At 38.1% G+C, this 25636-nt stretch overlaps 1 protein-coding gene across 1 annotated transcript in view; it reads right to left on the bottom strand.

The window, feature by feature from the left end:
* The window catches only part of ADAMTS19 (ADAM metallopeptidase with thrombospondin type 1 motif, 19), a 154341-nt gene that overhangs the window by 75540 nt on the left and 53165 nt on the right, over positions 1-25636 (bottom strand). The window contains exon 9 of the mRNA XM_009889716.1: positions 25547-25590. Coding sequence (XP_009888018.1) covers positions 25547-25590 — 44 coding nt within the window. The remainder of the gene's footprint in view (positions 1-25546; positions 25591-25636) is intronic.

The raw sequence follows: 25636 nt of genomic DNA on the forward strand, positions 1-25636 counted from the left end.
GGAAAGTAAGTCCCCTGACCTTCTTTTGGCCTCTAAAATGTCAGGTTCAAGTACCTTAGCAGCATCTTTCCATACAATAACATGAACACTATCAGTTGCTGTCTACTGTCCTACCTGCCCCCTGATTTACTCCCAAAGAGCTATGCACATTGCAAGTTTCATAACTATTCTGCAGAAGCAGCAGTCAGCAGCAGTAGGCATTTTCAACAATAATCAAAATATATACTATCACCAATACCATTTTTAGACCTGAAAAAAAAAAAGGGAATTGATTATGTCTGACCTTTTAAAGGGTAACATACGAAACATAAAACCTGCATTTCATTTAGATTAAATTAAATTTCTGATTCTACAAATGTCCAAAAGCATCAAATGCAATCAATGCTTTGTGACTTTCCCCCTATTAAACAAAGTCAACCTCATATGTGGAAGCCACATCCAACAGCAGCTACTGGATGTAAATCAGCCAACTACTAATCATGAACTAGTTTCATGTCTTGTCCTTGGTTATTAATTTCACATGTAGAAAAAAAGAAACTGACTTGAATAAGCAGCTGCTCTTGCTTAGTTGTCTCTGCATTAGGTAAGAGAAGGAATTTCTTCTTTAAATGTATGTATGTTCACTGCAGCTTCCTGTGGCTTATTAACACAGCTGGAACTGCTCCAAGGTTAAATCCACAAGAAAAGAAAAAAACAATGAACAATTGCTCCCTTGTTATGATTAAGGTATTCCTAGTGAACCCCACAGTCTCAACAAGCAGCTTCAAATTAAAACAGTTAGTATTTGAAAAGCGTTGGCTAGAAAGCAGTAACATCATCTCACTGACAATTTACGGAAGGATCCCGTTATTTATCTGTGAAGAAATCTGTGTTTTGAAACAAAAAAAGCACTGTATGAATACATGCCAAATGTAAAATATTCAAATTACCTCACTCTATAGACAACTATTTCTCAAGTTAATTCAGAATAAAGCACATGCAATATCAATTAAGAGAGGAAAGCTTTACCATTGTGCCCTAGAAGAACCACATAAGGGACTACATTTTCTTACCAAACATGTAAATATCCATATGAAAAACATGCTGCTTCAGAGAAGCCAAACTTTACCAAAGTCATAGCAGTGGTTTATTACTACTACCATTACTGCTACCCATAGAGATCCTATGGGATCCTACATAATATGATAAATTTTCTTTGAAATTTTCTGGTTTCTTAATGAACATGCTCATCGCATCATCAAACTATTTATTCTTTCAAAGTAGGTGCACTTTACAAATTCTCTGTTGAAAAGCCATGGTTCAGCTCACAGTGATAACACAAAACACATTACCAACTAAAGTATACAAACAAATCTGTCAGCTTCACCTACTCATTCATGGCCTGCTGCACATAAGATAAATCCACCACCTACATTAAAACGCTACTGTCAGCATTGCCAGCCGGAATGAAAACACAGTCAAAAAACCAAAAGCACATCAAGAGATATGCAGTGAAACACACAAACATTGCTCTTTCTTACAGTGGCCATGCAACATGCAAGTATGACTTGAACCTGTCTGCATTTGTAACAATGCATTCTGAAGGGCTAAAAATTGGTTATTCTTTTCCCCTTTATAGTGATCCAGTGAAAAAGAGTTCATATTCTGAAAGTCTTAATCACAAAAGTCTTAATTACTTAGCACATTTGAATTTCTTTTCCTCTGACCTTTCTTGGCTTCACAATACATTGAAACTGGGTTTCTCAGGTGACTAGCTGCGTGCTCTTTCTGAACCCCTTCCCTCATACTTGCTCCAAAATGTACTTGCTAATTTTAGATGCTCCTAAAAGAGAAAGAGGCCCTTCCACATACCACCAGTTTAACCCATTGATATCACCTGGATATCACCTTTACACATTCCTGAGCTATTTCACAGCACTTCTGTTTTAGGAACAGTAAGGTTCTGCCCAACAGATTTTTTATTTTTTTTTCACACTATAAGGCAATAATGGTCATAAAAAACACAGAACAAAGTTCCTGTAAAATATGATTGACTCCAGGGAAGACGGATAGCGGATCATGCAGATATCCCCTCTTTCACTGATCAAGAGCAGTCTGCCTGAATTTCCAGTCTGTATGAAATCAACATTCCATAAAAAACAAATACATATGTTTTCTTCTCAACCCTTGAAAACACAAGCTGAAAGAACTGAAAAGAGCATGTTTGTACAGCACAGTTAAATAAAAAACCCCAACATTTCCATTTTAAAGCATTTTAAATGGAGTGTGTTATATTCTCAGGAATCTAGGGATAGTATGCTCCCTGTTGTGCTATCTATCTATCAGTAAAAATTGTGAAATTTTACCAAGATGAAAAACAGTAAATGAGAACAGATTCACAGTGCCTACTGCAGTCCCTGTCATCTAGGTAAAATAATAAAGCACACTATTACTATTGAATGCACACTAGATATGATTGCAAGAATATTGAATCTATCCATGAACTTCATGAACACTGGATCTAAAACAATGTTGCTTAAGCATATACTGTGAATAAAAGTAATATTTATGTATGGAATTTTCTTCTAAAGTTTCTACACCAAGTTTCATAAAAAAATAGTACAAAACTGATGAAATATAGGTAAACCTGAAACGGCTAGAAAACACAGAAAAACTGATGATGATCTGAATCACAAACTATCCCCAAAAAATCTTTAGCCTTCAGAAGGTGTCATGCAGTGATACACTCCTGATAGCATGACCTTAGTTTGAAGTACTGATGATGCACAAACCTAGCAAGCCACTCCAACAGAAACATAATCTAAAGCCCAAGTACATCTGGCTTTTGATTCAAACTTAACTATTTTAAATTTGAACTGGCAAATCAATGGATCTGTGAGCATAAATGATTCTACTTAACTGGATTTGATTACTAATCTAACAAATTATTTTTTTTAGCAGCCCAGATCCTTTTCTTAAGAAGCAGGAGAAAAATGTTTTCCACAGAGCTGATGCTTGAAAGTCTAATTAGCACAAGCTGCTCTGAAGAGAGTTCCAGACACTGAGGATTTCCAGGAAGAAAAAGTCTTGTCAGTAAATCAGCAGCCCTTAAACATGGCAGCAATCAAAACAACTCAGTTAACAAACAGGAATCTCAAATGCAGACAGAAAAGCCTAGACTTTTTTTTTTTCTTTTTAAAGTGGCATATACAAACATTGATGATAACTATACCTATACATGTATACATATATACATACGCATATACATACCAATGCAAGACATTAGAAAAAACAATGGGATAAAACCAAATCAACTTCTGCTGCATTTTACGCAAACATAACTCAAATTTTATTCACCTGTTTTGTTAGTTTATGATTTATGTACATCTATAGAAAAACTAATGCTTCCAGAATAATACTTCATCAATAAGTATGTGATTTTATGTTTCAGAACAGAATGTTAAGCTTACTCTTCTCCATTTAAACAAACTACTGCACTTTAACCCTTAGAGTGGGGAAAAAGGTCTAAAACTGGGGAAGTCTTGTCAATGTATGCCATACACACACAGACAAATTCTGAATGTGTGATCGTACAGTTTTAGGTCCTTAGCTCTTGCACTGTATGAACAGTCCACAGATGTCTAATACGTTACTATAGGGATGGGATGGTGGAACTGCTGGAAGATACTAATTTTCTTCCAAAATGCAGCCCACATAGAAAACAATTCTCTCAAGAAGAATACACAGATGAGACAGTAATTGAATTTTCCCCACTGTCCACTCCTGTCCTTTGCTGACAAGTGCCATAGGGATCCCTTGAGCTAAAGGCTGCATCCACACTGTCATCTTTAACAGCCACCAAAGCATTTATTCTCTGAATTTGGCTATTCCTCCTTAACATGTTTCAGGGTTTGGGTCCATAACATGTGATGGCAAATAGCTCCAGACCGTAATTCTGTACACAGGACATTCTTCTCTTTTTATGAAGACTGCATAGGGGGTATTCTAACTCAAACAGAAAGCTCTATTCATCTTTTCAAAACCATCTATGCCTTCCTTAGATCTCTGTTAGCTATCTCAATGGCAAACTGAGAAGTTCCAGCACATTTAGCGACTCCTCACGCAGAAGAAAACCACACTTTTTGACATCTTATAGCCCTGTTGTTGTTCTGCTACAGTCTTTCTGAAAAAGTGGTTATAGTCAAAAGGTCAGGTGTACCATGGGTTAATAAAGGACCAGCATTATAATTTTTCTATGGTTCTCTATCCCTTCCTAGTCAGTCCCAACAGTCACTTTACCCAGCTGATCAGTGAGATGACATTTTCAGACAACTGTCTGCTATGATTTCTCTGATCTCACATATATAGGCTATAGGCTTTATTTTTTTTCTTTTCTTAATATTCATTACTTTCCATTTGGCAATACTTCATCTGCTCTTTCACTGCCTTTTCAGTATCATGAACATCTACAATTCTTCTCATCAGCTTTATACTGAACTATCCAGAATGCTTTAAACCATACAAAAGCATACTCGGGCCACCACTATTCCAAATGCTTTATGAAGCAAAGCAGCTCTGAATAGAAGGACACCTCCTTCTAATGTAAAAGCTTATAAATAATTCCCATGTCTTGTTTTTTAATTTTTAAGCCACTGTGAAAAAAACTTCTTTAAAATCTAAAGGAAAAAATTTAAAGCAACAATACACTGAAACATAGACACTTAGTACAGGCAGTAAGTATACTTAAATCTTTTAAGCGCTTTTTCTTTTTTTTTGTAAAGGCAATATCACCAAGTGGAAAACTTGCCCATAAACATAGGTGTGAACAAGAAAAGACAAAGATGCAAAAGAAAACTGCATACTGGAAAATAAAAAGAAAAAAGCTATAAACTGAAGAATAAAAAAGTCACAACTTCCTGTCCTCCACATTTGACTTTGTTTTGTACCTGTAATCTAGAAACAGGAAAAAAACTTGGTTAGATTGTGTACAATTGTCGTTGAAGAGGTCCTTGGTCATTCTGTTCAGAAGAAAATGTGAAAAATCACAGCATATGGAGCAATGTGGAATAAAGATTTGCTTTGCTTCATATTTTCTCATACTATTAACATGAGATAAAAATCAAACATACTCTTTCCAAGCAATAACTCAATCTTCTTGTAAGAAATTGAACTAGTTTGATCCATTACTCTAACTTCCTCATGGCACGATTTGCATAAACAATTATTCTAGATGTTTGTTTTATATGGCAGAGAAAATTATTAATAATCTTGATCGACATTTATAAGTTTAACTTCTGGACAGAAGTGGAAAAGTCTGTTTTCAGGACTTACACAATAAAGACTTTCAGTCCTTAAATTACATGGGCAAATTATGAGTGCCTTATGAAAGCTTCATGGAACTCTGCTGTATACAATCAAATAAGATGTGACTTTAAAAAGGAGACACCTCACTTCTTTGGCTACAAAACTGAACAGGGCTTTCCAAATTACAGTGGAAGCTTGTTACTTAAAATGCTAGAAACAGGTTTCAAGCTGATTGCCAGCCATTTCAGAACAGCTCTCCCCGAGTACATGGATAAATAAACTCATCTTGAGGGTATGCTTTTCACTGATGCATTAGGCAGACACAACAGATACACAGTTCACTTGGAATGAGTATTACCTGTCTCAGATTAAAAGGTGGTGCCTGTTTCCTACCATAAAACTCTGTTTCTGGATGTTGACAAAACCCTTGTTTCTCTACTGACAAGATGGGGAAATGATGACAGTGAACACTGCGGTACACCACAGGAAGTACTTTTAACAACTCCAACTTGCTTTCTGGGTTTTCCCACTTGTTCTATGACTACATTTCCCTTACAGGTGGGCAATGTGACAATGTTGTTTTGCAGTCTTTCAGGCTGTATTTGTAGCTTTCTCCATCAACACTTTCTGGGGATCATATTTTTTCCTGGGGGAAAAATGAGCAGAGAAAGCTATTTGTGTGAACTAGACATTTCCAGTCCTCATGATATCTAAGCATATGGCACTTCTGGTCTTGAGATTAGCTGTAGCAAAACAGGAACAAGAATTTACTCTATACAAAGACAAGTTTTATTATTGTCCATTCCTTTCTTATATATGTGTACAGCATAAAAAAGGCCATTAGGAAGAAACAACTTTAAAAACAGTATGCCAGATGGAAAAAAAACAGAGCTTGAATTCTGCTTTTCTTTGATAGAATGATAGAAAATATGTAAACCAAATCACACATTTTCCTTTTACTTATTTACCTTTGTCACCAGATATACCACTGCTCCAGATTGGCACCTACAGTTGCATCAAGTGTTACAAGGTAGTATGTGTGTACATGGTATGAAGGCTGTGTCTATTCCTTTGACTAATTATCTCTACATTTCTGTGTACATATATACACACACTTTTCTTTTTCCCCCCTCTTTTGATCCTTATTTAGCCCACCTTTCATTTTTCCTTTCCACACCCGCTTTACTTAAATAAATTTCTTCATTTAAAAAACAAAGTTTACCTTTCTGTATCTGGTCAACAAACCCCTAAAACAGAAGAAGGGTCAGATGAGATAAGCAACGGTGATGCGGTCATGAAGCTGAGGGAAGAATGTAGAGAGTGACTGACCACAGCTGTTACAAAGAAAGCTGAACTTATCTCAACAGAAAAGGGACTGGAAGGTTTGTTTTAGGTAAATGCCAGTATCAGTTCAGTGGATTAACTACTTGTGTAAATGTTTTTCCCTGAGTTAATCAAAAGAGTGTGAATGGCTTCTTGAGGCAGCCAGCCCAGCAAGGGGTAAGCGCATACGTGGCTCAGTCCAACAGAGAGTATAAAAACTGAACAACTGACAAAATGAACTTTGTACAGCAGAATGGGCTTGAGCTGACTTTAACTCACATATTCCCTCCTGGCACCTGGCGATGCCCAGCATCGTGACAGTGAGCATATAAAGGCCAGTAATAGCAATCATATTTGTACTGAGATCCAACTGTATACTGCAATGTTTATACTGTGTGTGCACTGTGATTGCAGTACATTGCCATATCACTCTGCTAAATCAAAATCCCATGTAGCATCAAAGATCTTCAGTTATGTAAATTTGGTTTTAAACATTAAAACTTTCTCATGTGGGATATCTAATAAAGCCTGGTCAAAGACTATTGGATACTGACATGCTTGCATTTCATTGCTCCCCACACATGATCTTCTTTCAATGGATAGAAACAAAAGTAATACTGATCTATACTGCATCCATACAGAATTAGCCTTTCCTAAAATACATTTTCTTCCATATTGCTTTCAGTCTGAGCCAAGTCCCGCTCAGTTGCTGTAAACTAACCTCGTGTCAGAGCACATGGTAGCTCTTGAACCTGTCAGGAAGGAAGAAGGACCACTATGAACATCTGGGATAGCACGTGGCTATCTGTGTTTAATAGTGCCACACAAAAGCGTGAGAGATGGAGGCATTCTTGAAAGCGAGAAATTCTCTGTGAGATTCTTCACATGAAAAAATTATTCTTCACATGTGTTTTAAAATAAATGTTCCTTTGTACAAATGGGTAACAGGAAAATTATTATCAAGCCTACATGTTTCCTTCTAGAACATTTTTTGAGAAATAAACCACCAATGGGAAGAATTATCTTAGATGATTAAACAGCTTGATAAATATTGGATGACTCACATTTGGTATTCGTCAATTCAAAAATCTGTAAGGAATAGATGGCATAGATTTACTGTGACAAGTATTTAAAAACAGTTATCTTTCACAGAAAAAGAGGACCCAGTTTATTTTGGAGCCCAGTAAAAACACTTTGTGCAAAACTTTTTAGAGGCTTTCAAACTGAGGCTTCTGCTACAATATGACTTTAAAAGGAAAAGTAGGAATCACAGACTCTAGAGTGAATTCAAAGGGACGTACTTTTGCCAAAAAGGCAAGTGAAACTTTAGTTTGCCAAGAATCCCATAGCAGTACGAGAAATTGCAATTTGAATACTTCCTAGTATTAAGAAACACAACCCAACCTCATTTTATGAAGATGACCTTCTCTAATAATTTGTTACAGCTTTGCTATTGTGTATTTTCTTGCCACTGCCAATTGTTTAAATTACTTTTTTTTTTTGATGTAAGCAGTATTTTAAATACGCTTTTATAAAAATAACGCACAGAAAGGCTTGGTTGATATAAAAATATTTTAAATGTCTGGAATACTTTAAAAAAACCCAACATTTTATTTTAAATTATATTAAAAAAAAAGCCTCATCATTTAAAGTGAACGGCCCTACTCCAAGGAAACAGGACACACAGTGCACAGAGCAGCATGTTTATGAAAATGCTGATGTAAGCGTAGGCTATAGACTTTCAGGGGACCTAAGTACAGTATAGGTACTTTAAAAGTTCCCCTAGTTTTCAAGATCAGTTTTGAGGTACTCTCTATTTTTTAAACGGAAATCTTATATAACTTCTGTAACCTTAAAAAAAACCTTTGTTGACCTTAAAACTTAAGTGTTTATGTCATTTCAAGATGCTTTCTGTAATTTGTCAAGAAAAAGCAGAACATGCTTACTGAAACCGACTCTTGTCTCTTACTCTGCTTCTGAGAAAATCTGACTCTCCCCATAAGAAATGGGATAAATAGATGATATCCTACAACATAACATGGTCCAATTAGTTCTCAGAACTGCTTCCACTGCTATGAAGTCTGACTTCATTTTAAGATGTCTTAAAATAGTATAAGCCTCCATCTCTGAAGACTTGGGTCAAAATACATTAGCATCACAGAGTAAAATATATACTAGAGGAAATTAAGAATTATGTCACTCCATCCAAATAGGGAAAATATTCACCCAGGTGTTTATCTCACTTCTTGCCTTCCTGACATCTGGGTTTCAATTCTCACATACATAAAATGTGCAGCTGCTAAGGTTGCCCCTGTGTTCTATATATCTATGCACAGTGCAATGCCTTTGAATTCACCTCTTGTCTCATTCCATCAGATCATTTTTTTCTGAATATGCTTCCAAGCCTTGTGTAACATCAACTTCCCTTACTGATTTGATCTACTCATAATATACCACTGATGCTTTTCCTGGGCTTACAAAGATTCCAGCCTTGATACCACATTAAGCTGATTTTCCTATACTACACTTTTTGGTGTGTTCTTCCCCTTGTCTTCGTACCATCCTCTGTGCAACAAACCGATGTGAAATCACTCATGAGACCATGTAATTTTCACTCTAACACAACTTCTTCAGACCTATTTTTATTTCTACAGCAAAATATGAGGAAAACAAGACTGTCTTGCCTTTTTTTTTGTACTTAATTTTATTATACCCATGCTATAAAAATGACACTGTGTGGTAGAAACATAACATTGTTCCTTGACAAACAGTGCTTCAGCACAGTAATACATTTTCTTATTTTCTGCAAAGTGGGTGATTCCTGCAAAACATTTCTCATGTTTTCATGAGATAATCAACCTAAAAGTGATATGAAAGTGATTATTTCACTGTTGTTGAGATCCCACTTAAAGAAAATACTTAGGAATTTTTTTCCTTTTAAAACATGGTGTAATCTGCATTCTCTTGTGTGAGACAAGGGGCAGCTAAGGGGACTGAAAGGGGTATTAGTCTGCTTGTTGTTTGTTCGTTTGTTTTTTGGAATAATCTATTACTCTGTGGCCAAAGTTTTGAAGTTTGTGACCTTTAAGTTTTTCATGTGAAGAAATTATACTTTGTTTCACTGTAAGAGAGACGCACTATAAGAAAATGACTGATCTTGGGACTGGTTATAGCAGACACTAAGGTCCTCTCCCACTTAAACCATTCTATGATCTTCTAGGAAAACAGAATTAAATAGCTTGCTGTTCCTTTATACAGAAAACAGTCTATACATGGATGTCTACCTTAACTAGTATCTTTCTGATAAATGAGAACAACAGCAAAGCTATCTTGAGAAGTCTTCCATCACGACTTTTTTCAGTTAAAATTATTTAATATTACTACTGCTATCTCCAGACATCCATCCTGTATTCCATCTTCGTTAGTGTAACTAAGCATATATTGTTTTGTGCTGTATTAGCACACCTGATGAAAGTGGTTATGCTGCATGAGACAGCACTAACTGATCAGTGGCCCAACTTGTACCTACACTTGATCAGTTTCTTCAAGACCATACCTAAATGTTACTGCGAACTATTTCCAACTCAAAAATTCTTGAGTTTATTAGGATGGTCCTCAAGAAGTTTGAACTCTATGAAAACAAAATGAAAAGGCTGGAAGTATCAGGACTTTCTTCTTCCAGGGAATCCATTACCCAAACTACCTTTGCAAAGTCTGCAAGAAGCAAGGTAATCAAGACCTAGGAGGCTCCTGTATCTCACATGTGCAGCACTAGACCTTGACTAGTCCCTTCTTGAGCAAGCTGAGTAAAGGATGAACTACTTGATGAGAAACTCATGTTTTATTCAGCATAGGATACCATCATCCTGAGAACATAAAACCTTCACTACAGACTCAAACCAGAAATACAAAAGAACTTGTTGCCCTGCCTATGGCAGGGGGGTTGGAACTCGATGATCTTCAAGGTCCTTTCCAAACTAAACCATTCTATGATTCTATGAAGTCTCACAAAAGGAGCTGAGATGGATTCAAACAGAAAATCTGCCCAAAGGCATTTAAACGAAGAGTGAGCCTTTGCCCTGTACCCCTGTTCCTTCCTGCTTGTATTTGCAGAGCACTTTTCCTTGTATTCCAACAAGTTAGATGCAGTTGCACATATCATCCACAGTTCTCTCCTCAAATAAGAAGCTCCTTTTGTTTCCTCCTCAGTTAAAGGACCCATGTATCACTGCCTACCCATCCTGTTCTTCAAAATCCAGAGAAAAATATGCAGTCATTACATGTTCTACCTAATTCCATTACACTGATGTTTTTTTTTTTCCACTGTATAGCTATGGGACACAGAAACTGACGCATTAGTCACAAGGAGCTACCTGTTGTCTCTTATTTTGAAAAAAACTTCCAATAAAAAACAGTGGAAATTTTCAGTGCAGAATATTATGTAAGGTTGACTACTCTATTCAAATATAACTTTGCAAATGGTTCTTTTGAAGGGATGAAAATACTATACACAAGCATAACTACCAAGAGCTAAACACCAGGCCCAAATATTACAGAAATGGCTGGCTAGATAAAGAACAGTTATAGCTTATTTTACAGCCATACATTTTGGATGCCTTTTAATTTGTAATGTTTGACACCAAATTTTATTTTTCATTTTTAAAATTTAATTGTATGCATGATACATAAAATATAGACCAATTCTTATACAAAGAAATACACAGTATATATCAGTATTATTACATATAGAGAGTAACTGATTATCAACGCACGATTACTTACAGTTACCAACCCACACAATTTTATTATGAATGTACACAAGATTTCATCTAAATGTTTTTCACATAAAAAAAAAAAGCTACAGAAGATAAGTACTGAAGTTGCAAAATCTAGGAGACAATGAAAGATATTTTAAAGAGCTCACAGCTGCTTGGATCTAATTCAGTTTTTCAAAACTCTGGGTGAATAAAATGACACAGGACATAACTGAATGTTCAATGCTGTGAGAGGGTCACTAAATTGCTCATTTGTTTATCTCTTGCAATCTGATTAGCTAAAACTGTAAAATTTCTCCCGGTAAAAGCATTTTTGCCACCAGAGACCTGAGCTTCACTAAGTCATGCTACATCTGTCCCCTGCTTTGTGTCTCACCACCACCTAGCCTTGACACGAGCACCTCTTGCATACCATGGCAGTGTTGGTCTGATGTTTCACTATTTTTCACTTTTGAATCTTGCATGCATTGCTGAAGCTTTCATACATGAAGTTGGAAAGTACACTATTCACAAGACACACACAAATTATTGTGATAATTAGCTTGCAATTTCCTTTTGTTTTCTTTAACACAAAGCAAATATGCGCCGTATACTACTACAGATTCTTTTGTGCTTACTTGGGAATGCCTTTTTCTGATGGACATGGGGGGGGGCTGCCTGTGGAAGAAAGTAAAATTACAGCTCCAAGCACATGTATTCTAAATGCTGTTAAGTGTAATGTTAAAATTCTTTACATATAGTAAGTCTCTCCATATTTTAAATCACTTTAAGACAGAATTTTGAACACCTCAGGTAAGTTGAGACTAAACACAGAAAACAATACAAAATAAATACAAACATTTACCTAGAGATTTATTAGTATAATCTGTAGAAAACGACAAAGTTATTTTACATTTTCTCAGAACTGATATGGTTACACATGAAATTACGAAGAACTATGGATAGTATTGCAACTTATTACTGGACCACGTACTGAGATCAAGAATCAAATTTAGCAGCTGAGCATGTAAATTGACTCTGCTGGGATCTAAAAATATGTTAAGAACAATCATAGCATGTCAACTACATGTGAAATAGCGCAACTGAATGTATCTGAACTGGAATGTATAACAAGACTTAGACATGGGTCGGAACGAATGTAACAGTTACTACTATAATGTAAGAAAAAATAATTGCTACCCTCAGAGGTATTTCAAGATAACCACAGTATCTGAAAAAGTCGATTATTTTAGTAACTGAAGAATGATTGCACCTTTAACACTATTTTAACTATCCTGTATTTATTTTTAATTTATAACTATTACACAAATAAATGCTACTAAAGACAACCATAAATACCAACACCACCAACAAATACACAAAATTATCCTGCACATCAAATGATTAACATGTTAATCTGGTTCATTCTCAAAAATTACTATTCCTGGAATGAGAACATGCACAGAGTAATACAGGTGTCACAGATTTTCTCAGCTCCATATAAAATCTACTTACAGATTTCATTTCTGAAATCGGATGTAAACATGAAAGTTAACCTTCCAGTATTCCTAAACACATTCAAAGGCCCTACTGTTTCCTAAGACAGATTGTTAACACGTAATTAGTAAGAAAGAAGTAAGTGACTTCTGTAGTATAATCTGAAAAACAAAACAGAAAAGATTTTTTTTCTCTTCACTTGCAGCTCTCTAAATGCATTGGCTAAATACTTCAAAATAAAATAAAATAAAATAAATAAAACAGAGTAAAACAAAACAAAATAAAGGAAGGAATTGCCTGAAGCAGGAAGTCCTTGATCAATTGTTTAAGGAAGACAAGACTTGTTTTTTAAGTACGATAAGTGATTAGTAATTAAAAGTAAGCTCAGCCATTATGAAGTTGCCATCAAAAGTGCATTCAGAATTCTGTGTTACCCTACTACTGTTAAGATTACGCAAGCTTTAAACACTTAAAATAAAACAATCTAATGTGTTGTAACCTCGTTATTGTCTGTCTGAGTTACAAGGCAGCTTGAAAACAATGGTTTGGCTGTCTTGCTGTGAAAACCTAGCTCTCTGGTCTCAATGGAGTGTTGCATCTTGGTTTACCGAGTTGGACTAAATGGCAAGGTAAGATGGGACTGCATCTTAAAGAGTTTTGCTGGAATCAAGAATTTTAATAATTTCTAGAACTTAGTTTAATACATCTAGAAGGGGAATGAAGGTAAGGCTTCCAATAGCAGATGTCTGGATTTAATGACTGAGCACGTGTATTGTAGTCCTACGTTCTGCTTTCCTGAGAAACTGCACAGAGCAGGCATAATTCAACATTTTATGGCACATGATGTAGACTAAACTCTATTTATTTATTTTGTTTAGGTTTTTCACATTAATTGGAATTCACATCTAATTAGGTTCTGCTTTGCCCACAGACTTGTAACTTGCCGACAAAAGCAAGTTTTATTCTTTAGACTGTAGAAGTCAAAATTTTCAGATTTCCCTGATTATTTTAAAAAAATCTCGTATGTTAAAGGTATTTGTATACCAGACATACTGTACTATGATACAGATATCACTTCCTAGGGAAATTTTGTATTTCTACAATTCTGCATAGTTCAAATTATGCTAAATAAAACACCCTGGCAATGTCACAGGAGAAATGAACATCCAGAACCCACATGTGAACATTGTAGTTACTCAGGCAGTTGCAGCTACGCGATACACATCTGAACTACAGTACTTTTAATAAAAACAAAACTTCATGATGTGAAACTGGGTGAGATCTCTGTGGCTAGCTTTTCCACAAAAGTACTTAAAAGATGCTCCTGCTCTCATTGTATGAGGTCTTCCTTTATATACTGGTCAGCAAATTTCTTATCATAATGTTGCTGTAAAAGAGAACGTTGTATGAATACAAAATTGTACATATTGCAAAAGTTATATGAATGGCTTAGATTAGGCTACACATTGGAAATCTCCACAGGAAGTCATTTCCAGATTAAATGGTGAACCCAGTTCTCTGAACTTCAGCAATCTTATTGACAAAAGTTATCTCTCCTTTACACAGGATATGTTTAGAGTATCTTCTGTTCACGAAAATTACTGGTTTTTGGGGTAAGCCAACTCAGAGGGCAAAACCAAAAAGCTTACAACACTCTTACCATTTTCTCAAATTTTATGTAGCAGGAAGCTTGGATGTATGTCAGAGAATATTTTTGACCTAGGAAGTTTAACAGACTGCACCTATGTGTTCACTGAGAGAAACTTGCTATGGTTGCTATTCCTCATCCAGTCTGCACGTCCAGCTGCTCATGCTCCCACTCTGAATTCCCCATGGCACCCAGGACAGTAACATTCACAACAAAAAACCCCCAAAATTTAATTTCACAAGTGATGAATATCAGAAAAAAAATACTAGTCACGGTGGTCAGCTGGAGGGCTAGGTGTACATCTGCAGGTATGAGTGGCTTTAGTCAACAGAATTTTAAAATGGCAACCTCAAATAGGATTTCTTTACTTAAAACAGAACAGTTTCCACCAATATCCATTCTGCAATGCTAAGATGTTCTAAAAACCAGATGTACGCACAAACCTTACAAAACTCTTTCTAACTTCCACTGATTTAATTCTCTAAGCATGCCGCCCACGTTTCCTCCAAGACTGACAGGACTACCAACTCCTCAGCTCCACCCTTCTACTATATGCAGGGCAGGACCTATACATAGGTTCTGTACTCCATCCTATGTAGAAGCAGTTCTGGCCCACACCCTACTTTCAGCCTTAGGGGTCTTCTGGAGAAACCTACTCCCAAAATGCATGTCAAAGTTAGGACATACCATAAACGTAAGGTCTTAGGGCTTATGAATTCCTGTTTGCCTTGACTGATCAAAATCTCCCTTGCCCCCTGCAAATGTTAACAACTGAACAACCTACAGTATTGACTTGTAACTGTGTTAAGTGCATTTCTTCCACAGTTGTGCCTCAACAAAAGAGAAGACACAAACAAGCAAAAAAAAACCAATAGAGGCCCTCATTAGTATCTTCTAGAAAAAGAGACACATGCTGAAGGATCTGGTTCTCATGGTGGGGAGGGCATGGAAGAGGGGGGACAGACTTCCCCTTGCTTCTTTATCCCAGTTAAACCAAATATGCCCACTGAAAACACAGTGGCAGCACCTCTTCCCTCCTTTCCCTTCCTCTGGAGAAACACAGTGCAGGGCCCAGTAACCCCGACCCGTTAAGTTGCAGACCAGAACCCAACTACACGCTGTGTTAGAGAGGCAGAAAGACTAACCCTGCCTACAGGGCCTACTTTGCAAGGGCTCCTGTTCTGCAGCACACAGGTACTTGAACTAGCTTTAAATTAGCAACATCAAGTGCCTGCAGGAGTTGAGCCACAGCAGTGTATGGCCCAGACTGACAGAGTTCACCCTACTTCTCAGCAAACTGTTACCACTCCCCCAGCTAGTCAGGCTGAAGGCAGCTACACAAGACTACAATCGAGCGATTTTCTGGATAAGAGGAGGGACACCAGATGGATACAGATGACGAAGTGCAGGGAAACACACTTCTTAAGTTCCCTTCTGCAGCGCTGCTGCCCGTGTTCTGTGCAACTTCTTTGGCTGCTCGTTCATAGGTAATAAATAGGCCCTAAGCCTTCAGCTTCAACATTTCCACCATTAACCTCCACTGGACAATGACAGCCCGCCCAATTCCCCATCTCTGTCATATCTCTTAAGCATAGGGCTGAACTAAACCTTTGTCCCTGTAGACAAGTTTTGGAGGAAAAGGCAAAAGCCCTTTGTATTAAAGATCTACAGCTTTCACGTTAGAAAAGAACAGTAAATAAATCTATCTTTGGCATTTTGCTAAGTTGGATGGAAGATGTGTTCTTTCACTTCATTTTGTTTTGTGGTCTTTATTGTGTAGATGTTTGTCTGATTCCTTACTGGTCATTATTTGTATCCATGCTATTTAGATCCTTTGAAACAGAATGAAGACGTGATAGTGCCTCAATTTTCCACTGTTGTTTTTCTCTAGCTGTTACCAGAGTTAGAAATTTATAATATATTGTATTTGTGCCATCCCCCTAAAACAATCTGACAAGAGTTTTAAAGGAGTTCCATTTAGAGATTGCAATGTCAGCATTTTATTGGAAAATACTTTCTACAATACAGCTCAGATGGAAGCAAGTTTTGGCAAACAATGTTCTTATAGCTGATGTTTTAACTGAAAATGGTATCTGACTTTAAAAATAATATTATTTTTTTTTAAGGAAACCCTGCTCGTTCATGATATCATCAAATACAAAATATTGTTTGAAAACAGCATTTAATTACCTTATCTCCAGGAAACCACAATCCGAGCATGGCACTTACACTTATCTGAGATCAATGAAATGCTGGAAACCCTGTCTTTCATAAAGCATCAGAAAAGCTCCATTAACTCTTCCTGAAACATCCTATTACTTGGGAATTTCAACCAGGCCTAGGAGTATGCACAAATGGTATCAGCTTTAAAGCAAACATGTTTGTGCAAAACAATATAGGTGTGTCAGCCAGAGATGTATTTAAAAAAAAAAGCCACCTCACCTCACTGCAGTGAGAAGATAGTTTTCAAACAATCAGCTGAGGTCATTCTATTTAAGGCAAAAGTTATCTTTTAATGACTCATATTTCTGACATATTAGGTCAAATGGAACTCAATTGATACATGCTGAGAAAATTCTTTGACCTTCCTCTGACAGAGGCATATTGTTTTATACTGAGTGGAGTAACAGGCTTACAGTAACTGAATCTGGAAATACTACTTTTTTGTTTTCCATTTTGTTGCAATCAGTGTTACAAGGACATTTTATTAGCTATCATAAATCTTTCAAAACATTAACTATGGTCACAACATTTTACAGAGCACGTGTCGTACATCTGCGGACCTTCGACAAGGGATTGGAGAAGGTATTACCTGAAGAATGATACAGCATAAAACAAAGCATTATACAAGGATTCAGGTGCTTTGTGTCTGATATCTGGAATGATCTATCTTCCATAACGACTTACAAAAAAAACAACTACCAGCAGGAACTGCAATTAATATTCACTATAGGATAGTATTACTAAAGCAACAGCTTTCAAATAGTAGAATAGAAGATTTTTTGTCTGCAGATAATTTTTAAATTCTACATGTTCTTTAAGGATAAATTTGCTTTGAGCTTTACAACTTACAGTGATATGACAGGCATAAAAACTTTTTAGATTTTCTTAAAAGCCACATCATAGGCACTAGAAATGCAGACAATGAAACAGGCTGAATGGAGAGGAAGAACATGCCAGGTTCCCTTCCTGTTTCTCTCACTAGCTAATTCATTGATCTTCTGCATGAAGATGTTGAACAGTACAGGCACCAGTACTGATCCCTGAGGAATGCCACTCGTCACTTCTCTCCACTTGGACATTGAGTCGTTGACCACAACTCTTTGAGTGCGACTGTCCAGCCAGTTCTTTATCTACCGAGTGTTCCATTTGTCAAATCCATGTCTCTTCAATTTAGAGACCAGGATATCGTGTGTGACGGTGTCAAATGCTTTGCACAAGTCCAGGTAGATGACATCCGTTGATCTTCCTTTGTCCACTGCTGCTGTAACCCCTTCATAGAAGGCCACCAACTTTGTCAGGCGTGACTTGCCCTTGGTGAAGCCATGGTGGCTGTCACCAATCACCTCTTTGTTTTCTATGTGCCCCAGCAGAGTTTCCAGGACGATCTGCTCCATGATCTTGCCAGGAAAAGAGGTGAGACTGACTGGCCTGTAGTTCCCTGGGTCTTCCTTCTTTCCCTTTCTGAAAATAGGGGTTATGTTTCCCCTTTTCCAGTCGGCAGGAACCTCGCCAGACCGCCACGACTTCTCAAATATGATGGCCAGTGGTTTAGCGACTTCATCTGCCAGTTCCCTCAGGACCCGTGGATGTATCTCATCAGGTCCCATGGACTTGTGCACTTTCAGGTTCCTCAGGTGGTCGCGCACTTGATCCTCACCTACAGTGGGCGGTTCTTCACTTTCCCAGTCCTCGCCTTTGCTTTCTGTGTCATGGGCAGTGTGGCTGCAGTCCTTGCCAGTGAAGACTGAGGCAAAAATGTCGTTTAGGACCTCGGCTCTGCCTCTGTCCTGGGTAACCAGTTCTTGTGTTTCCTTCTGGAGAGGGCCCACATTTTCCTTAGTCTTTCTTTTCTTGCAGATATACTTAAAGAAAGATTTTTTGTTTGTCTTAATGTCCCTGGCCAGATTGAGTTCTGTCTGGGCTTTAGCTTGTCTGACTCGATCCCTGGCTGCTCGAACGATTCCTCTGTATACTTCAGAGAATACACCCCTGTGTCCACTCCCTATAGGCCTCCTTTTTTCACAGAATCACAGAATGGTTAGGGTTGGAAGGGACCTCTGGAGATCATCTAGTCCAACCCCCCTGCCAGAGCAGGGTCACCTACAGCAGGTTGCACAGGACAGCGTCCAGGCGGGTTTTGAATGTCTCCAGAGTGGGAGACTCCACCACCTCTCTGGGCAGCCTGTTCCAGTGCTCCACTACCCTCAAAGTAAAGAAGTTCCTTCTCATGTTAAGATGGAACTTCCTATGTTCAAGTTTATGCCCATTACCCCTCGTCCTATCACTGGGCGCCACTGAAAAAAGACTACTCCCATCCCCCTGGCATCCTCCCATTAAGTATTTGTAAGTATTAATAAGATCCCCCCTCAATCTTCTTTTCTCTAGACTAAAGAGACCCAAGTCCCTAAGCCTTTCTCCATAGGAGAGATGTTCCAATCCCCTAATCATCTTCGTTACCCTTTGCTGGACCCTCTCCAGCAGTTCCCTGTCCTTCTTGAACTGGGGAGCCCAGAACTGGATGCAGTACTCCAGATGAGATCATAGCCTTGGAAGTATGTGCACATCTCTAGCTCCTCCTGTTTGTTCCCCATGCTCCGTGCATTTGCATAGAGGCACTTCAGCCGTGCCTTCATTGAGGCTGACTTGGCTGGAGCAGCTGTAATTACTTTGTGCTGCTCTCCAGAAGGCATTCCTCTGCCAGGTATTAACGGTACCTCCCCATTGGCTCCTGTTTGTCCAGGAGCTCCTGAGCATGATGCAGTATAGCCAGCACATGGCTGTAGGACCTCACCAGCACCCCATTCCTCTTTCCTTGGCACAACATTCCTTGGCTGGTCATGGGCAAACCCATAATACCCCCTTCCCCCATCAAATCTAGTTTAAAGCCCTGTTAATGAGGCCTGCTAATTTTTGGGCAAAAACCCTTCTCCTTCTTTGAGTGAGCCAGCCCCCATCTGCTGACACCAGGCCTGGTGCCACATAGGCCATTCCACTGTTGAAAAACGCAAAATTGTGGTGGTGACACCAGCCACAGAGCCATGATGATCATCATTTTACTATCTGCCTATGCCTATAACATTTCACACTAAGAACTCTTTATTATAACGCTTCCACAGAAGACACAGAATCACAGAATCATAAAATGGTTTAGGTTGAAAGGGACCTTGAAGATCATCTAGTTCGAGCCCCCCTGCTATGGGCGGAGATACCTCCCACTAGACCAGGTTGCTCAAAGCCCCATCCAGCCTGGCCTTGAACTCTTCCAGGGATGGGGCATTTACAGCTTCTCTGGGCAACCTGTTCCAATGCCTCACCACCCTCATAGAGAAAAATTTCTTCCTACTATCTCATCTAAATCTACCCTCTTCCAGTTTGAAGTCATTACCCCTCATTCTATCACTACATGCCCTTCCTTGTAAAAAGTCCCTCTCCAGCTTTCTTGTAGGTCTCCCTGGAGTCTTCTCCAGGCTGAACAATCCCGACTCTCTCAGCCTGTGTTCATAGGAGAGGTGCTCCAGCCCTCTGATCATCTTCATGGCCCTCCTCTGGACCCGCTCCAAGACGTACATGTACTTCTTGTGCTGAGGACTCCAAAGCTGGACACAGTACTCCAAGTGGGGTCTCACAAGAGAGGAGCAGAGAGGCAGTATCACCTCCCTTGCCCACATTCCTTTTGTTGCAGTCCAGGATGCAGTTTGCTTTCTGGGTTGCACATGCAGATTGCCGGCTTATGTTGAGCCTCTCAACAACCAACGTCCCCAAGTCCTTCTCAGCAGAGCTTTTCTCAATACACTCTCTGCCCAGCTGTATTTGTGTTTGGGACTGCCCCAACATAGATGCAGGTTGCACTTGGCCTTGTTGAACTTCATGAGGTTGGCACAGGCCCACTTCTCAAGGCTGTCAAGGTCCCTCTGGATGGCATCCCTCCCCTCCAGCATGTTGACCACACCACACCGTTTGGTGTCATCAGTAAACTTGCTGAGGGTGCACTCAATCCCACTGTCCATGTTGCCAACATTAGCTAGCAGCAAACAAATGTAAACCAAAAGAAGAGACCCAAAGAGACCCACAAATCTTAATTGCTACAGTGAAAAGGTAGACAAAGGAAGTGAAATTCAAATGTGCATACACTTGCTTCAAGAAATAGTCTTCCTGTGTTGATTTGTTAGCCTAATCCTTGAAGTAAGTGAGAAAATATCTGTTGATTTCCATCTGCTGGTACGAAGGTTTGTGCAATAATCCACTAACAAGTTGCCCCATGAATCGGTGCTCCTTTCAGTTACCTAAATATGGTAATACCAGGAAACACATGTACAAGAACAATACAGCTTGTACTAGCCCCCAGTTTACATTTCATGCTGATTCTTTTAGTAGAGACTTAATTTCCTGAAAATTGACAACTGAACTGTTTCTTAGAATTTTCAGAAACTCATTGAGATATCTACACCAAAAATTTTACCCGTGTACAGCACAAGAACACTACCCCAAATTACCACAAATTTAAAAGATAGGTCCGTCTGACTAAGCTAAAAAAAACACCTGTTTGGAGGACAGAAACGCCATGATCACAAAGAACAGTTGTCTTCTGGGAGAACAGAATCTTGAACAATTAAAATCTCAACTGTTTTTTTAATTAGCTAAAGTAAATTTAATTTGTATATAAACATCTTCATATTCTTCCACCCCCAGACAAGCTCGCTGTTTGTTTTAATCACAGTATGTTCCTGATTATTGTACAGTAAAGCAAGGTCTGAAACTGCTCTTTAAGGTACTGAAGAGCTGTAAGAATCAGTGGTGGAGCAACAGGATCTCACTTCCGTGAAGGAACAGGAAACAGGGAGCACAAACATCAGCAGAACAGTAGCGGAAAAAAAAATATAAATAAAAGAGTACTGTGGTCAACCAACCACAGGAAGCTCAAAAACACTTGGGTCTGGTCAGTTTTGATCCTAAAACAATTGCCTCATGGTTCTCCACCCAGAAGGAATTGGACAGGGGCTGTGACAATTGGCAAACCTGAAATCATAATAGTTTAGCTGAAATCAGTTGACCTGGGCTGACCAATACCACATCTTATTGTTTCACAGAAACAGGAGACCAGTCAAGGAAGGCATTCGAGTTACTCTGGATTTACAGTGTGAAGTAAGAAACTAGCCCCACAGCTCCCCTGGCTATAGTAGAGCTTACCAAACACTTCTAGCAACAGTATAATAATTAATGTAACTCTAAAAAGTGTAAAATAAAGACATTCTACTTTCTAAACTTTGACACACATTGGGAAATTGAATAAAATTCTCAACTAATTCTTCTATTCCCGCCTACTTTTCAAAACTATCGAACACGAAGTGCTAACACATTTTGTGCTTGATCACCAAGATAGCCAGAACTTTTCTGCTGGTTAAGAATGCAGAAATTTGACAAACATTCCAAAACATGTTTTCTATCATTATGGAAAAAAAATCTTATTTTGTGCACCTTAAATGCTTTTGTGCAGGAATGTTCAGAAGACTGGCACCATGTATTTTATCTCAAAATCAAGCGTGAAATTATATATTTCTAGGAAGCTTTGACATGTTCCTGATTTTGAGTAAACACTTTTTTCTGGTTAACAGAGTTGTTGGTTAATGTCACCTTTAAAGCATTAAATCTTCATATAAATCTCTCTGCTATTTTAAGAGACAATGAAAAGCTACTAACTGAAGAGTGCACTAGCTCTGTACTTTGAATACAGCAATACCAGAAGGACAAAGAATTGTATTGTTTGCCACCTAAATACATGAAAACTTTGTCTATATAACAGGATACGGGCCCTTACTCCATCTGGCTTAAGTGGGTACTCACATCCAGTCTGAAAACTGTGAGTCTTGGCATTTTATGAATAAACAATAAACCCAGTATTTGTCTGTTTAGTATCCATCACTGGGAAGAACTATGATCCAATGTGACAACCCTTTTCAATAATGAGGTCCATCCTTTAAATGTTCCTTTCTCGTGACTTTCATTTCTGGATTGTGTAATGTGCTACAAAGATCACCTTGACTGCCTCATGTACACATACAGTTATGTTAACATTTCACAGAGAATTGCCTTATTCCACTTTTTACGGTAGACGAAAGTCTGTATTGTGGTTTATTCTTTGGAGGCTTTTGGGGGAAAGGAGGGGGAAGCTCTGGACAGATAGGAATTGTACAGTTGATACTACAGTAGCATTTCTCATCTACTTTCTTTGGCAAATTCTATAATTTACAGCATGTTAAACATCCCTGGAATGTGCTGTCTCCTTTTGCCTACAAACATGTTGTATTAAGATCTATAGTAAGATCAAACTGCTTTCCCATACCTTTTACTCATGATCTAATCTAAGACTACAAATCACCATTTGGGTTTTCCTAGTGAAGACAAAATCAAAAGAAAAGATGCCAAAATGAAACCACCATATGCCTACATATACTTTCAACAATTTTGCATATAAACCTGCAATCCTAAAAACACTGGCATAATACATCCATGCTAGTAAGACAATTAAAAAATTATCTTCAAGAGAAATGCACTAAGTTCTCCCTAGTTTTCTGAACACTCTTCCTTAGGTCAGCTCACAGATGATAGTGGACGAGAGCTTCAGAAAGAAATTATCTTTTTAAGAGTGAGCATGGACCCACAATACTGTAAATGCGCAAGGAAGAAATGATACACTGAATTTATGGAAAGGTCCTATATTCATCTGGAAAACTAATGATTAAATTCATATAATAACCAATGGAACATCAGGAAAAGAATGGCCTTAGCTTTTGCTGCACAATTTTAGCTACATGGAAGAAAACTACACATATGAACTATGTTTCAGTTACAGAATCACAGAATGGTCACAGTTGGAAGGGACGTCTGGAGATCATCTAAGTCCAACGCCACTGCCAGAGCAGGGTCACCTACAACAGGTTGCACAGGACAGCGTCCAGGCGGGTTTCGAATGTCTCCAGTGTGGGAGACTCCGCAAGCTCTCTGGGCAGCCTATTCCAGTGCTCTGCTACCCTCAAAGTAAAGAAGTCCCTCCTCATGTTAAGATGGAACTTCCTATGTTCGAGTTTGTGCCCGTTACCTCTTGTCCTATCACTGGGTGCCACTGAAAAAAGACTGTTCCCATCTACCTGGCATCCTCCCTTTAAGTATTTATAAGCATTGATAAGATCCCCCCTAAGTCTTCTTTTCCTGAAGAAAACTGCAAACAGTACCCAGAGTGGGAAAGTCCACAACAGCCATTCCACAAAATGCCAAATTAGACAGCCAAGGTCTCTACTTCATTTTGCTTATCACCATATTAAGACTGCAAACTCTTTACTTCCTGTGCACTCACAATTAATGCACTGCCTCATTTTCGACTTTCATCCAAGTTTCTTCATCACAGGAATATGAATGACTGATACTTGAGTCAGTTCAATCTTATCTCGTTTACAATTCCATGGACAAATTCAGAGATAAATAGTCACTCTATTACCTCCAAGGTTGAACCAAAGAGGAAATATTTTTCAGGGAAAATCCTTGAATACATTAACTTCATCTGTGAAATCCAGACAGTAGCCTATCCTGATTTAGATATACTGGAAGTAGTCCAGATTTGATCTTCAGCTTGGATCAGCATAAGATGCTGAAGACTTCTTGTCATATCACTTGCTCTTTCAGTTGGAACAAAACATTTTTCCACTTACAAGACAAAAATAAATGCCTCTGAGCACCAGTCATACAAAATTCACCTAAGACCAAGATACCAATTAGTGGAAGAACACTATGAATTATTCACCACTAACTGCTGAGAGAAACACTCCATTCTTCATTTAGAAGGATTCTTTATTGATATCCACCCCGCAGACATACTCACATAGGCTTGGGATGATAGAGCAGCAAAAGAAAAAACACCAGTAAGAAGGAGGTAATATAGTTTACATGAGAATTCTCGTCATTGCTAAGGGTATTAAACAGGGCCGGGGAGGGGGATCTACTTCTCCACTAGCTAAGAGGGAGTACAAACATGACAATAGTTAATGGTCCATTACTATCATCCTAATCTTACTGAAAAAAAAAAAAAAAAGGGTTCTGAATACTTGTATCTACATAGAGAACTGTTAAAGGCTTCTATTAGCCAAAAGAAATTCTAGGGTAAAAACATGCTATGATATCCTTCATTTAGTGACATAACATGTTTTTACCCAGAATTATGACTGAATAGAACATTTTCCTACCTTTTCCACCAGACATTTACACTGAAAAACCATCTTCCCAAAAGGGTGTGAACTAAATTAATGACTGCTGATAGAAAAACTTGGTGCAGCTAACACTCACGTTAATCGAAGATGTCAGAAGATGCCTTGCACCATAGTTCACATCCTGTACACTTCAGAAGTTACATAGTTCATAAACACTGTATTACTCTACTACATTATATTCTTACAGAAACTTTTTTAAACATCATAGACATATTCTCACCAAAGATAAATCCACTGCATAAAAAAAGAATCATAAACACATTTATTCTGAATTAAGAATATTAAAATAATTTGGTATTAAACTGCCAGTGAGATTAAAAACAAAATTTTTAAAAGTTTGCTCTATGAATGAGATGGCAATACTGTACTTATATTATTTTGCTAGAAGCATACATAAATCTAATAAAGTATTATTGGCATTTGAAATTTATTTTATATTTCAGCTAGTTACAGCTATCCATAACTGATACTGTTGTCATCTTTTAGCTTCACACCTCTATTTATGTAACACATTTTATGAAGTGGTTTATACACACAGTCTCTTATATTTATTTACTTACCAACAGTATCACATGGTTCATCTTTATGTACACAGAAATCCTTCCTAGAATTGGGGGGAAAAGAAAAATGTTAAGCAAGCCAAGCTGTCA

Source organism: Charadrius vociferus, unplaced genomic scaffold (assembly GCF_000708025.1).
Source record: "Charadrius vociferus isolate BGI_N301 unplaced genomic scaffold, ASM70802v2 scaffold377, whole genome shotgun sequence".
Taxonomy (NCBI): Eukaryota; Metazoa; Chordata; class Aves; order Charadriiformes; family Charadriidae; genus Charadrius; species Charadrius vociferus.